The 13704-nt window shown below is 39.5% G+C and overlaps 1 protein-coding gene across 1 annotated transcript in view; it reads left to right on the top strand.

Annotated features, from left to right (window-relative positions):
- The window catches only part of ptprua (protein tyrosine phosphatase receptor type Ua), a 246712-nt gene that overhangs the window by 180171 nt on the left and 52837 nt on the right, over positions 1-13704 (top strand). Inside the window, exons 12-13 of the mRNA XM_034125463.1 lie at positions 248-527; positions 7565-7601. Of these exons, the coding sequence (XP_033981354.1) occupies positions 248-527; positions 7565-7601 (317 nt within the window). The remainder of the gene's footprint in view (positions 1-247; positions 528-7564; positions 7602-13704) is intronic.

The raw sequence follows: 13704 nt of genomic DNA on the forward strand, positions 1-13704 counted from the left end.
TCATAAAGTGTCCAAAATCTGATCAGCTCATTTTCAGACAGGTTTTTATATAAATGGATCAGGACAGAAAGTGAGAGAATATTTTTTCCTGAAACTTTCAGAGTCTCTTTACACAGAGGGGACACATGTTGATGTAGAAAAGACATGAAGAAGAGGGACACATGTTGATGTAGAAGAGACATGAAGAAGTGGATTTTGCATAATAGGTGACCTTTAAAACCCTAACCTCCACCCTGTGTTCCTGCAGTGCGTACCAGGTGGTGGTGGTGGAGGAGGATGGGTCTCGGCAGGTGAGGCGGAGGGAGTTGGGGGGAGTCGACTGTTTCCCGACCCCCACCTCCCACAGCGAGGCTCAGGCTAAAGGGGCCCCGCATTACTTCACGGCTGAACTGGCCCCCAGCTCGCTGCCCGAGGCCACGCCCTTCACCGTGGGAGACAACCACACCTACAACGGCTTCTGGAACAGCCCGCTGGACCCCACCAAGAACTACCTCATCTTCTTCCAGGCCACCAGCAACTTCAGAGGGGTGAGACCCGGCTTTCTGTCTCAGACGCGCTGATTTTATGTTGCAGCAACCTTAACAATGAATATGATGGATGGTTTCTCAATGAAAACCTTTCAAAAATGAGTAAAATGGAACAGCTTTTAGGAGAGAATAACCATTTGTAGTGTTTCATTTTTTTTATCCGGTTGTCATATTCCCTCATATACAGGCTTTTTTCAGCAACTTCAGAGGGGTGACACTTGGCTTTCTGTTTAATTACTTCCTGTTTGAGGATGTACTAACTTCAACACAACTTAGATTTGTTTCGAGGAAGTCTCCACTACACTCTGCATTGTTTTGAAGAAGGCTTTGGGTTGATTGTGTCCCACAAATAAACCTTAATGTCAATGTGATTTAAAGAGGCTGTATTGTCATAGTCTATGCACAATAACAGCATATGGAAATCCTAAGTCTCCGTCTCCTCCAACAACTAACACCTAAGACATACAAATAAATAGAATTTAGCAAGAACATAATGGTGCAATAATAAAATAACATATAGAATAACATATGTAACATGGGCAGTAGTCAGTAAAAAAAGGTTAACAGATTTATACAGGTGGAAAATATACTAAACTAATCTATGACGGATGCAATATTAATGTATAACATAGTAATATAGTTGTGAAATTAATATGTAAACTATTAACAATAGATTTGTTCAATCTTTTCTCAATGAAAGGCTTTCAAAAAATGTGGAAATTGTCGAATTGAACAGCTATAGGAGATCATTACAATCTATATTCTTGCGTTTTTTGTCCGCTTGTCAGATTCCTTCATGTCCAAGCTCTTTAAAAACTTTTTTTCTGCAGGGAAAATCAAACACCGCCTCGCAGGCTTAAAGAGATCTGAAAAGGATTTCTTGAGCAATTGGGAAAGTGGCTGAAGCGTGAATAGGAAATGTGCCGTGCAGTGTGCGTAGAAGCAGAGAAACTTAATGCTGTTTAAATCATTAGGCCCATATGGAGCTCCTGCCTGCCTGCCTCTTCTCATCTAAATATCACTACCTGATTCTGCAGCAGATGCAGAAAGAGTCTGAGGCGGAGTGAGTCTCCAGAGCCAGGAAACCACTGTGAAATATAACAAATAAATATCTCGTATCATGTGGACAACAACAACAAGGAATCAGGGTTAGGAACAATTAAAGTATAGTCAGGAAAAACTAGAACATTATGAGAAAGGTTGACAGTTTGCCTCCTTTATAAGGGTACCGTTACTCTATGGGGCTTTTATTTTGAAAAAGGTATGCCTCTTTATGAGCTAACTGTAAAGATAACATTTGTATTGCAATATTACTCTATGGGGCTTTTGTTTTGAAAAACAATCATCGTCCTGCGCTTTCGCAAAGATTCAGTTTCTCGATATAGCTTTTATTTTGAAAAACACGCCTCTTTGTGAGCTTCCTTCAAGGTTTAAGGGCTTTTATTTTTGTAAAACAATCTTCATCCTCAGATTCTTGCAGGAAAGCACATTTGGCTTTTATTTTGAAAAACATGCCTCTTTAGGGGCTTCCTGCAAGGATAAAGTAACTTTATGGGGCTTTTATTTTGAAAAACTCACCTCTTACTGAGCTTTCTGCAAGGATTAAGTAGCAATATGGAGCTTTTATTTTGAAAAGACATGCCTCTATACAAGCCCTAAGACCTAAGCTTCCTGTAAGGATACAGTTACTCTAAATTGCCTTTATTTTGAAAAGCAGGTCTCTTTCTGAGCTTCCTGTAAGGATATAGTACACCATATTTTTCAGAGACGCAGAACATCTCCTCTTGGTGTCTTTGCAAGAGCAGGAAGCCACAATAAGAAGCATCATAACTGTGATAATGTCTTCTTCCAAGAATAGTCATAACAATTGGAAGTCGATTCCATAAATAATATGCATTATTTAGCAGACAGCTCGTTGCTTTTCCCTCTGAAAAGTGGTCCCAATAGAAGTGTTGAATTTCTATTTAAAGAGTAAAGTAATGTTTTTGTTACTTGCTCACCTATTCCAGTTTTCAGTTTAATGTATGAAGCTCTATTTACACAGCAGCCAACACAACAAACTCAATATAACAATTCATGATAATTCACTTCTTTGTCCTGCAAACACTTTCATCCTCAATCGGGTTTTTACCAACAATATTTGTGTTTTCAGCCGCGGAGGGAGAAAGAAAGATAATAATATGATTGTGAAAATTACCCAGGATAAATGAGATGTAGGACGCTCACTGTGGACCACGGACTGCCATTGATTTGAAGCAGTAATTGCTTTTGGCAGATTTTCCTTCAGTGGGGCCAGTCTCTATTGAAGCTGGAAACACATACACAATTATCAATACTGCTATGTTATACGATTTAAATTAAAATATGTTGATATTTCCTTTACAGCCCTCTGTGGTGTTGTCGTATCACCTGTCTCTCATCACACGTTGTGAAAAACTTCTGTTTTTGTCTTTTTTTATTATCAAAAAGTAATGTACACAAATTCAGCTTGGAGGTCTTTCATTTTATTGCACTTTAAAGGTCACATATGCTCATTTCAGGTCCCTATACTTTTCATTTAAGAACATACATACATGCTTTGATGTAGATTAAAACATATTATTCTCTCATCATATCCGTCTTGATGTACATGTATTCCCCCAACTGCTCCATTTTAGCGCTCTTTAAGCAGAATCCTCGAAAATATCCCAAAGTAATTTCTAACCTTTGCAAACCCACAGAACTAGGTTGTCACAGTATATGGGCAAATAGGCACTCCAGATACACATTTGTTTGTGCAAAATCATTGAAATAGTGAGGATTACATAATATGTCGTCTTAAAATGACAAATGTAGCCTGTAGCAGTTTGTATTAGCCACAATTACTTAATGTTAATTATATAAGTAACCTGCTAAAACACCAAAAATATCCTTTGTTGAAAAGCCACTCTGAAGAACACCAAGCTCTTTTAGGCTTTGAAACGCCTCCATTGGACTCCTTTGTTTACTTACTGAACATAGTGACATCACAGAACACTCACACTTCTATTGGCTAGCACTGAAACATATTGTACGTGATAGACTAAGGGGCGGGACATCTCTAAGTGGTTGACCAATCACAACAGAGTCGGCCAGCTAACCAATCAGAGCAGACTGGGCTCTGGTTTCAGACAGAGGGTGAAAAGAGGTGCTGCAGCACAGTATGAGAAATATAAAGAGCTTTTTGAACATTAAAGCATGGAGACATGTCCCAGTATCACTACATACTGATATACACCTGAACATCAGCAGGAGAGGACTCTTTAAAGTAGAGACACTACATACTGATATACACCTGAACATCAGCAGGAGAGGACTCTTTAAAGTAGAGACACTACATACTGATATACACCTGAACATCAGCAGGAGAGGACTCTTTAAAGTAGAGACACTACATACTGATATACACCTGAACATCAGCAGGAGAGGACTCTTTAAAGTAGAGACACTACATACTGATATACACCTGAACATCAGCAGGAGAGGACTCTTTAAAGTAGAGACACTACATACTGATATACACCTGAACATCAGGAGGAGAGGACTCTTTAAAGTAGAGACACTACATATACTGATATACACCTGAACATCAGCAGGAGAGGACTCTTTAAAGTAGAGACACTACATACTGATATACACCTGAACATCAGCAGGAGAGGACTCTTTAAAGTAGAGACACTACATACTGATATACACCTGAACATCAGCAGGAGAGGACTCTTTAAAGTAGAGACACTACACACTGATATACACCTGAACATCAGCAGGAGAAAACTCTTTAAAGTAGAGACACTACATACTGATATACACCTGAACATCAGCAGGAGAGGACTCTTTAAAGTAGAGACACTAAATACTGATATGAACCTGAACATCAGCAGGAGAGGACTCTTTAAAGTAGAGACACTACATACTGATATACACCTGAACATCAGGAGGAGAGGACTCTTTAAAGTAGAGACACTACATATACTGATATACACCTGAACATCAGCAGGAAAGGACTCTTTAAAGTAGAGACACTACATACTGATATACACCTGAACATCAGCAGGAGAGGACTCTTTAAAGTAGAGACACTACATACTGATATACACCTGAACATCAGGAGGAGAGGACTCTTTAAAGTAGAGACACTACATATACTGATATACACCTGAACATCAGCAGGAGAGGACTCTTTAAAGTAGAGACACTACATACTGATATACACCTGAACATCAGCAGGAGAGGACTCTTTAAAGTAGAGACACTACACACTGATATACACCTGAACATCAGCAGGACAAAACTCTTTAAAGTAGAGACACTACATACTGATATACACCTGAACATCAGCAGGAGAGAACTCTTTAAAGTAGAGACACTAAATACTGATATGAACCTGAACATCAGCAGGAGAGGACTCTTTAAAGTAGAGACACTACATACTGATATACACCTGAACATCAGCAGGAGAGGACTCTTTAAAGTAGAGACACTACATACTGATATACACCTGAACATCAGCAGGAGAGGACTCTTTAAAGTAGAGACACTACATACTGATATACACCTGAACATCAGCAGGAGAGGACTCTTTAAAGTAGAGACACTACATACTGATATACACCTGAACAACAGCAGGAGAGGACTCTTTAAAGTAGAGACACTACATACTGATATACACCTGAACATGAGCAGGAGAGGACTCTTTAAAGTAGAGACACTACATACTGAACATGAGCATGTCCTCTTTAAGAGAAAACATCTCAAAAGTACTCACTGTACTAGGAATTAAGAGTGTCAACAGTTTGCTAACGTGTTCACAATTACACATTTTAATTAAAAAAACCACTCAGCCTGTTGGTCTGTCCCCAAGTGGCCCAAAACAATTAATGCTGCTCTCTCATGCACGTCATATTGATTTGAAGCTAATCAACTCACTTGTTCTCAATCAGGAGCGACAAAGAATGAAAACTAAGACGTGCGTGTTCAGAGGTCTCCAATTAATTCAAATTGATGCATCTAATCAGCATTTTCATAACATCTTATTTTCACGTTATAGAATTGATTGTGAACTTTAATAAGGATCTTCTCAGATATGAAGTGTTGATGCACACGAAGCGTGATCACATATCTGAACTGAATCTTCGATTCTTTATAAGCTCAGTGCGTTGTGTAAAGGGATTAAGATCCAGATTTGATAAGCAGAGCCACTGCAGAAAACAAATTTGGTAGAAAATCCATCTGAAATCCACCAAAAAGAATTGGATTCTTCAAAATGCCTTTTTCTTAATGAGATTGGAAGCTCAACTAGATTAAATTTCCACTTTGAAGAGCTCCATTTTCACTTTAAAAACCCAAATTCCCACCTTGACAGAGGACAGGATGGCACATGATGACCGCGGCTGCTTTAATAACCCCTGGGTGCAAGTAAATATGACTTATGTGTCACTGTAAGAGGTGAGAGGAGATGAGAATCCACTTGAAACAGATTTCCAATTAAAAAAGCTAATTTGGCAAACGGTTTGAGGTGAGGGGTTCTCGACTCCAATCTCAGAGCTCAGATTAGCATAATTGCTCATAAATGCTGATTTAGCGTCCTTAAAACTTAATTTGGGAACATGCCCCCTCTCAATCCGGGATGTTTTTTTCGGGGCGGAAGCAGCCAATCAGGGCTCCCGGGTGAAGGACCTCACATGGCGTGGGGGGGAAAGGTCTCTTATATCACAAGGAGGTGTCATCCGCTCGGGAAATTCAATTATTTCTTCGACGTAGAGAAAGGTCTGGGTGACTTTGACACTCAGACGCCTGTTGGTTTCAGACAAGGTGGTGGATCTGAGGTCTTAACTTTTACTGTGGACACTTTTTTAACACAAATGATTGTTTTTAGTGGTGAAATAAAAATGTATATAACCCATAATGTGGAACAATGTTAATCAGATCAGGTCAAAAAAAACATTAAAAATCCTTATCCGACAACTGGCAGTTAGGGATGTAATTGTCTTGATTACATTTTTATAATCATTTTTTTTTCTTTTTTCAAAACATTTATAACGAGAAAGATATTTTTTATTATTTATTTTTATTTTATTTGCGTTTAAAAAATATATTTTGTTACAAGGCATACATATCAAAATGAAATACAGTTAAAACTAAAATAGATAAAATTTACTAAATTACAATTGAAAAATAAGAAGAAATAAAAGAGAGAAAACATGTCTGATATGTAGTTTGATATTTATCTTTTCAACCCTTGTGTTGTGTTCGAAAGCTGTTACCGTTCATGGTGTTCGCGGGTCAATATTTACCCATGATTTATCTCAGTCCAAAACACAAAATATAAATGACTATCATCCAATATTGTTTTAACTACATCTAACTTATAATGCATTCATAACCGTACAATCCTGTTGTAATTTAATCTTATGTCCCAAAACACATTACACCACATATTGCACACGTGCATGTGTGTGTTCAGGTTCAAGTGTTAGTGTACATATTCTTTGAGAAAGGTGGAGTTCCCGTGGGGGGAGGGGGGCAGAGGGAGGGGAGACCAGGTGCATGTTGCGAAAACATATTGTTACAGTTGATGAAGGGGGTGGGGGAGGGGTGTCTAAAGTCAAAGATGAATCTTGATTGGGCCGAATTTGACCTCGAGTCACCCAAAACAATTCTGCTGGGTCCTCCCAGACCCGAACACCAAATGATACACTTTATTTTTTAGAGACCTTCAGACTTGGCTAAAATTGTCCAAATCAGTTTTGTAGTGTTTATATATCTGTTGTGGAGGATATCATGAAGCCTGGTTCCGATAAAAAAGAACTATAGCGTAGTTATTATATCATTTTAACTTGAAACGGGTCACGGGAGACCCGAACACAACATAAGGGTTAATCTAGATTGTTCAGCCTTATCTAATTTGAGAGAGGTCTGAGATGGCCTCCCTTGCATATTTAAATTTGTATTTGTGAGTTTTTCTTTTGTGCTATTTAAAGAAATCAAAATTAATTCACATTTGATTTCTTTGTTCACAGGAGACCAGGATAAACTGCATCCGGATTGCTCGCAAAGGTAACAATTATTTTCCTTTTCTCCAATTTCAAATGTGCTTCATGCACCTCATTAAGTCATTACCACATGAATTATGATTCTTAAACTGGCAATCGCAGAGGCTTCCTGCTGGTCCCTCTTTTGTGCTCTACAGCCTGCAGAGAGGTTGTTTAAAACACATAACATGGTAATTATCTTCGTGTAGTGGGAGCCTCAACCTCATGGTAATTGCAAACATTGGAGCCAAAATGAAACTAAAGTGAGAAAATTCTAGTCAAATTTACACTGATTTCATTAGGACACAAATTATGGAAATGTCAGCCCGGCCAAGCTATGAACTTTTTGGATAGTCATCATCATCGTCAGTTATTTATTCACATTCAAGTACAAGACGAAGTAGAGTCATGTGGAATGGGACATCCCGCTATCCGAAGCTTGAGAATAAATAGACCCAAACATAAATCATTAACATTATATATAATATATCAGAGAGACGTCATGTGTATTCAGAAACCCTAAACACTAATCTAACCCTGACTACCTAACTACTAACTGGTCAAAAGTATTTCTTCATTAGTCTAAGCATTGGTTTGAAAAAGGTAAGATCTATTCAACATAGACACATTATACCGGGAAATAAATGTTATATATAAATGTATTAATGTGGGTAAATGTGTGTAGAAGTCCACAGCTATTTAGCGTATTTAATCTCTGAAATATTTGTTTATTCCCGGAACATAGAGACATCACTATGTAACACTCGCGCTCCTATTGGCTAGCGCTCCAATACATTGCACGTGATAGGCTAAGGGGCGGGACATCTCTAAGCGGTTGACCAATCACAACAGAGCCGGCCAGCTAACCAATCAGAGCAAACTGGGCTCTGGTTTCAGACAGAGGGTGAAAAGAGCTGCTGCAGCATAGGCAGTATGAGAACAATAAAGAGCTTTTGAACATTAAAGCATGGAGACATGTAGAGACACTACATACTGATATACACCTGAACATCAGCAGGAGAGGACTCTTTAAAGTAGAGACACTACATACTGATATACACCTGAACATCAGCAGGAGAGGACTCTTTAAAGTAGAGACACTACATACTGATATACACTTGAACATCAGCAGGAGAGGACTCTTTAAAGTAGAGACACTACATACTGATATGAACCTGAACATCAGCAGGAGAGGACTCTTTAAAGTAGAGACACTACATACTGATATACACCTGAACATGAGCAGGAGAGGACTCTTTAAAGTAGAGACACTACATACTGATATACACCTGAACATCAGCAGGAGAGGACTCTTTAAAGTAGAGACACTACATACTGATATACACCTGAACATCAGCAGGAGAGGACTCTTTAAAGTAGAGGCACTAAATACTGATATTAACCTGAGAATCAGCAGGAGAGGACTCTTTAAAGTAGAGACACTACATACTGATATACACCTGAACATTCAAATAATAGGTCCTCTTTAATGACAGCTTTACCACAGAGGTCCTGGGGTAAAGCCTTTTATCTGAAGCACTTGAACCTCACTATCATTATATTAACTGAAATGTAAGTGTAAAAGGTTATGCACTTACAATATATCCTGCTGCTTGGGCATTGGCACGGATCGTAACATTATAATGGATCATAAGGATTCAAATAACTAGTTAAAATAATGAGGTCTTACTGGGGACTTGTTGCCCCACTGACTCCTTTGTCTGCAATTACTGCTGGAGAAAATGTTAATCATTATCTTTCGTAATGGGGTGGTGAAAAAAAGAAGCTATATTCTGAGAAATGCATCGGGCAACGAGCTGACACTGAGGTCACATGATGTCTCTTCCTCGAACATCAGAATCAGAAATATTTATTATTTAAACTTAAAGGTCACCTATTATGCAAAATCCACTTGTTCATGTCTCTTCTACATCAACATGTGTCCCCTCTGTGTAAAGAGACTCTGAAAGTTTCAGGAACAAAGATTCTCTCTCTTTTTGTCCTGATCCATTTATATAAAAACCTGTCTGAAAATGAGCTGATCAGATTTTGGCCACTTTATGATGTCATAACGATTTTTTTGGCTTGTGTAACCATTAGCCAATCACCAACCAAGGTATCCCCCCCCCCCAGCTCATCACCTGAATCTCCTCCTAGAGCACCATTGTGTTCTTTGTAACCAAATATCTCTCAGAGGGGCGTGGGGAGGGGCTCCTTATTTTCATCTAAAGTAACAGACAGAGAATCAGCACTTTTGAAACAGGGCTGAAACAGAGGGGATTATGGGTAATGCTGCAATGATCTGTTTGGTGTTTGGAGCCAAACACTTCAGAGACATGTTTTGTATATATCTGAGACCTATTATATATTGATGAAAAACAGTATAATAGGGGACCTTTAAACGTAATAGTATTGCTTCCAACTTACCTAATACCATGAGTAATTTGTTGACATAATACATTTAATTAAAGCTGCGTTCCAGTTTTTTCCGTGTGTGTTATGGGTTGCATGTCGACAGTAACCGGGGGATTTGAGGCGGATTTAGTGTTGTTCTGGTGCTGCAAAGAGAGAGGAAGCCCCCTTTTAAAAACCTCCCCTCACCAGAGACATGGGAGGAAAAGGTGAAAGCAAACATGCCTCCGTGTTCTCGCTCTGTTCCTCTTGAATTACTGACACTGACATTTTGAAAAACCCCTCTCGGGCTCGCATGGCTTTGAAATGCAGCTCGGTTTCCTTTATTTCCTCCCGGGAGAGGAAGTGTTTGCTCGAGAGACGGACGCAGAGAGAACGCTCTCAAACAAAGAGCGGGAGGAAATGAAGTTGTTCCCTCGTTCCTTCCCTCCTGAATCATGTCTGCTCTCCAGAAAGGTGGCAGGTAAATTGGATTCCTCTATTATCTGAAGTGCGATGGCTTCAAAGAATCCTCTCTTCTGTTGTCTGCCGTCGTGTCATATACTGTAGGAGATTTGTTGCAGACAAATGCTGCCCCGCCCTCTTTTTCCACTTCCTGTTTGAATCCAAATGTGTCTGTCCTCCCGGTTTAGAGCTAGCAGCATTGTAAACCATGGATTATACTAGGAAACATTAACATCCATCATTTAATCTAAATATCCCTAAACCTGATGGAGAGGATCTTAGTCTACTCTCCACACAGCTCCCAACTTTCTACTTATATTCTCAAATATGTGTTATTTGGATAAACTAATCACATTTTGAGAATCTAAATTGTTACTCTCTCTCCATAAGAATTATTCAAACTTAAAAAAGTGTTTTTTTTATTTGATTAATCTGGTGTTGCTAGGCAAAGTAATAGCACTGATGGTGTTTACTGTAGGAACACAAAGTAAGGTAATGGAGAAGCGCCATATTTCAGGGAATAGGAGACATTTTTAACAGCTTTGAAAACAATGAGATATATTTGGAAATATAACATTAACTCTCATGACTACATTTGTATTATTACATTACATCCTAAAACCTGTGAGTACCCTCCTCACAGCTCCGGACTTCAGCGTAAATTCCCAAATAAGAGTTATTTGGATAAACTCTTTACATATTGGGAATCTAAATAGTTACTTTCTCACCTTTAAACCAAATCAAACTTTTTAAAAAAGTGCTTTTTTCAAGGAACTGACACAGACGGACCCCCGACTGTTGTGTCGCCTCGCGTCTCTGCGTCTTGGCCATGTGTCGCACTGGAACACACCGCAAAGACTTCAGCCGACGGCCAAGAAGCACGTACAAACTGCGCATGCGTGAGTGGCAATAACTCTCCTTACCAGCAGGCGGCGGTAGTGTGTATTCGTCATTCAAAGAGGCAACAACTGGAAGACAGACTGCGTGATAACCGAGAGAAGAAGAACAGACTGCGTGATATAAACAAACAACAAATAGCGTGTGCATTCCATTTTCACTCTACAGCGAGAAGCTCATGGGGCTTTCCCGAACCTGTGTCGAGAGCTGGAGTTAAATGAAATCTCAGATTTGCCTTCTTAGATAGATAGATAGATAGATAGATCGTACTTTATTGATCCCAAATTGGGAAATTGTTTTTGTTACAGCAGCATAAAAGGCATTTTACAATAAAACAAAATATACAAGAATAGAAATAAAATAAAATAAAATATAAAATAAAATATAAAATATACATGTCAAAATACAAAATAGAAAATATACATACAGATATTATATATATATACAAATATATATATATTCAAAATATATGGAATTATGGAGTATTAAATATGAAACAGATTATGTGTGAGTAAAATGTACAAGGTGGTTTTATTTCTAGAGAAACTATGGAGCAGAGAGTTCTCTTCCAGCCAGAGGTGATTTGTTGTACAGTGTTATTGCAGTGGGCAGGAATGTTTTCCAGTATCTGTCCTTGAGACAGGGGAGCTGCAGCAGTCTGTTGGAGAAGGAGCTCCGTTGACTGTCCAGCTGCAGGTGGAGAGGATGGGTGGGGTTATCCATGATGGACAACAGCCTGTTCAGTGTCCTCCTCTCCACCACAGCTTCAAAGGGTTCCAGCTTGATGCCGATGACTGACCCAGCTTTCCTGATCAGTTTATTGATCCTGCAGGTGTCACCGGCTCTGATGCTGCCCCCCCAGCAGACCGCAGCAAAGAAGAGTGCACTAGCCACAACAGACTGATAGAAGATCTCCAGCATCTTACTGCATACGTTGAAGGATCTCAGCTTCCTCAGAAAATAGAGTCTGCTCATCCCCTTCTTGTACACAGCGTCAGTGTTGATCCTCCAGTTCAGCCCATTGTCTAAGTGCACTCCCAGGTACTTGTAGACCTCCACAACTGCCACATCCTCTCCCAGAATGCACAGGGGCAGAGGAGGAGATGTCCTCTTCCTCCTGAAATCAATGACCATCTCTCTGGTCTTGGCCACATTCAAAAGCAGATGATTTCTTCCAGTCCACTCAACAAAATCACCCACCAGCGCTCTGTACTCCTCCTCCCGTCCATCCCTTATACACCCTACCACTGCAGAGTCATCCGAAAACTTCTGCAGGTGGCATGACTCTGAGTTGTATAGAAAGTCAGAGGTGTATAAGGTGAACAGGTTCTTAATAGTTTGTTTGGGTCCCTCACTTCCGTTTCGCTTCTCATGCACTGATTCGCTAGCTGAACAGCCAATCAGAGTGATTTCTTTTGACTGCCTTTGGCCGACTGCCGAAAAGGTGTCGACACGGCTAAAAAGACCCGACGGTGCGGAACACACCAATCTGAGTAGGGCGTGTCGACGCTCATCGTCGGCCTGACGCCCACCAACGCCGATAATCGGCCGTCCGTGCCTTTAAAGGTATATTTACTTGATAAAATATCATATATATAAATATATCAGCAATCCCACAGTCCTAAAGCAGTGAAATGTGCGATGTTACAAAGAAACAGTGGAAATAAAAAGGCCAAAACTTAAGTTAGTAGACTTACAAGTTACATAAAGATGGAAGCAAACCATACAACATATATATAAAAGAAGTGTGTATTGCATATAACAGCAATACTCTCTGAAAAGTCTGGAATATGGAAGTAGCAGACCAATAATAAAGTGCAAAAGAGGATATATTGCACATACGGAGTGTTATCACAGCAAAGTAAAAGCACTTCCGCTCTAAAGTAGAAGTAGAAACACAAACTATGCAGAAGCGCCTTCTCTAAGGTCAACAATAGGAGACCTTTCTTTAACTGTAGTTGTGCAAATGAGTGTAAATGACATGCTGATGTGTCTCCAGATGTCACAGAGGTCCTGTTCATTTCCTCTCGGTGGGCGAGCGTTTTTTACGTTTGAATTCTGCTTCCTCTCCGTGCCGCCCCGGAGCTCCTCTTAGTTTTTCTGTCCTCGGATGAAATGCAGCCAACATTAGATGAACAAATCATTACAAATCAAATCGTCTTGAAAGGCTTTTTATTCACGTCAGCTCAGCCGTTTAGCTTCTGAAAATGTAGCTTAAAATCTGTGTGACAGTTCAATGAAGAGGCCCAGACCTTTGTGTGAAACCGGCTTATATTATATAAATGGGTAAATGGAGAGTATTTTATCACATTTTGGTAAATTGTTTTCTTATCTGCCACCCTTTTTGAATTTTCTGTGGAAGCTGTTAATGCAGA

This window comes from Trematomus bernacchii, unplaced genomic scaffold (genome assembly GCF_902827165.1).
Source record: "Trematomus bernacchii unplaced genomic scaffold, fTreBer1.1, whole genome shotgun sequence".
Taxonomy (NCBI): Eukaryota; Metazoa; Chordata; class Actinopteri; order Perciformes; family Nototheniidae; genus Trematomus; species Trematomus bernacchii.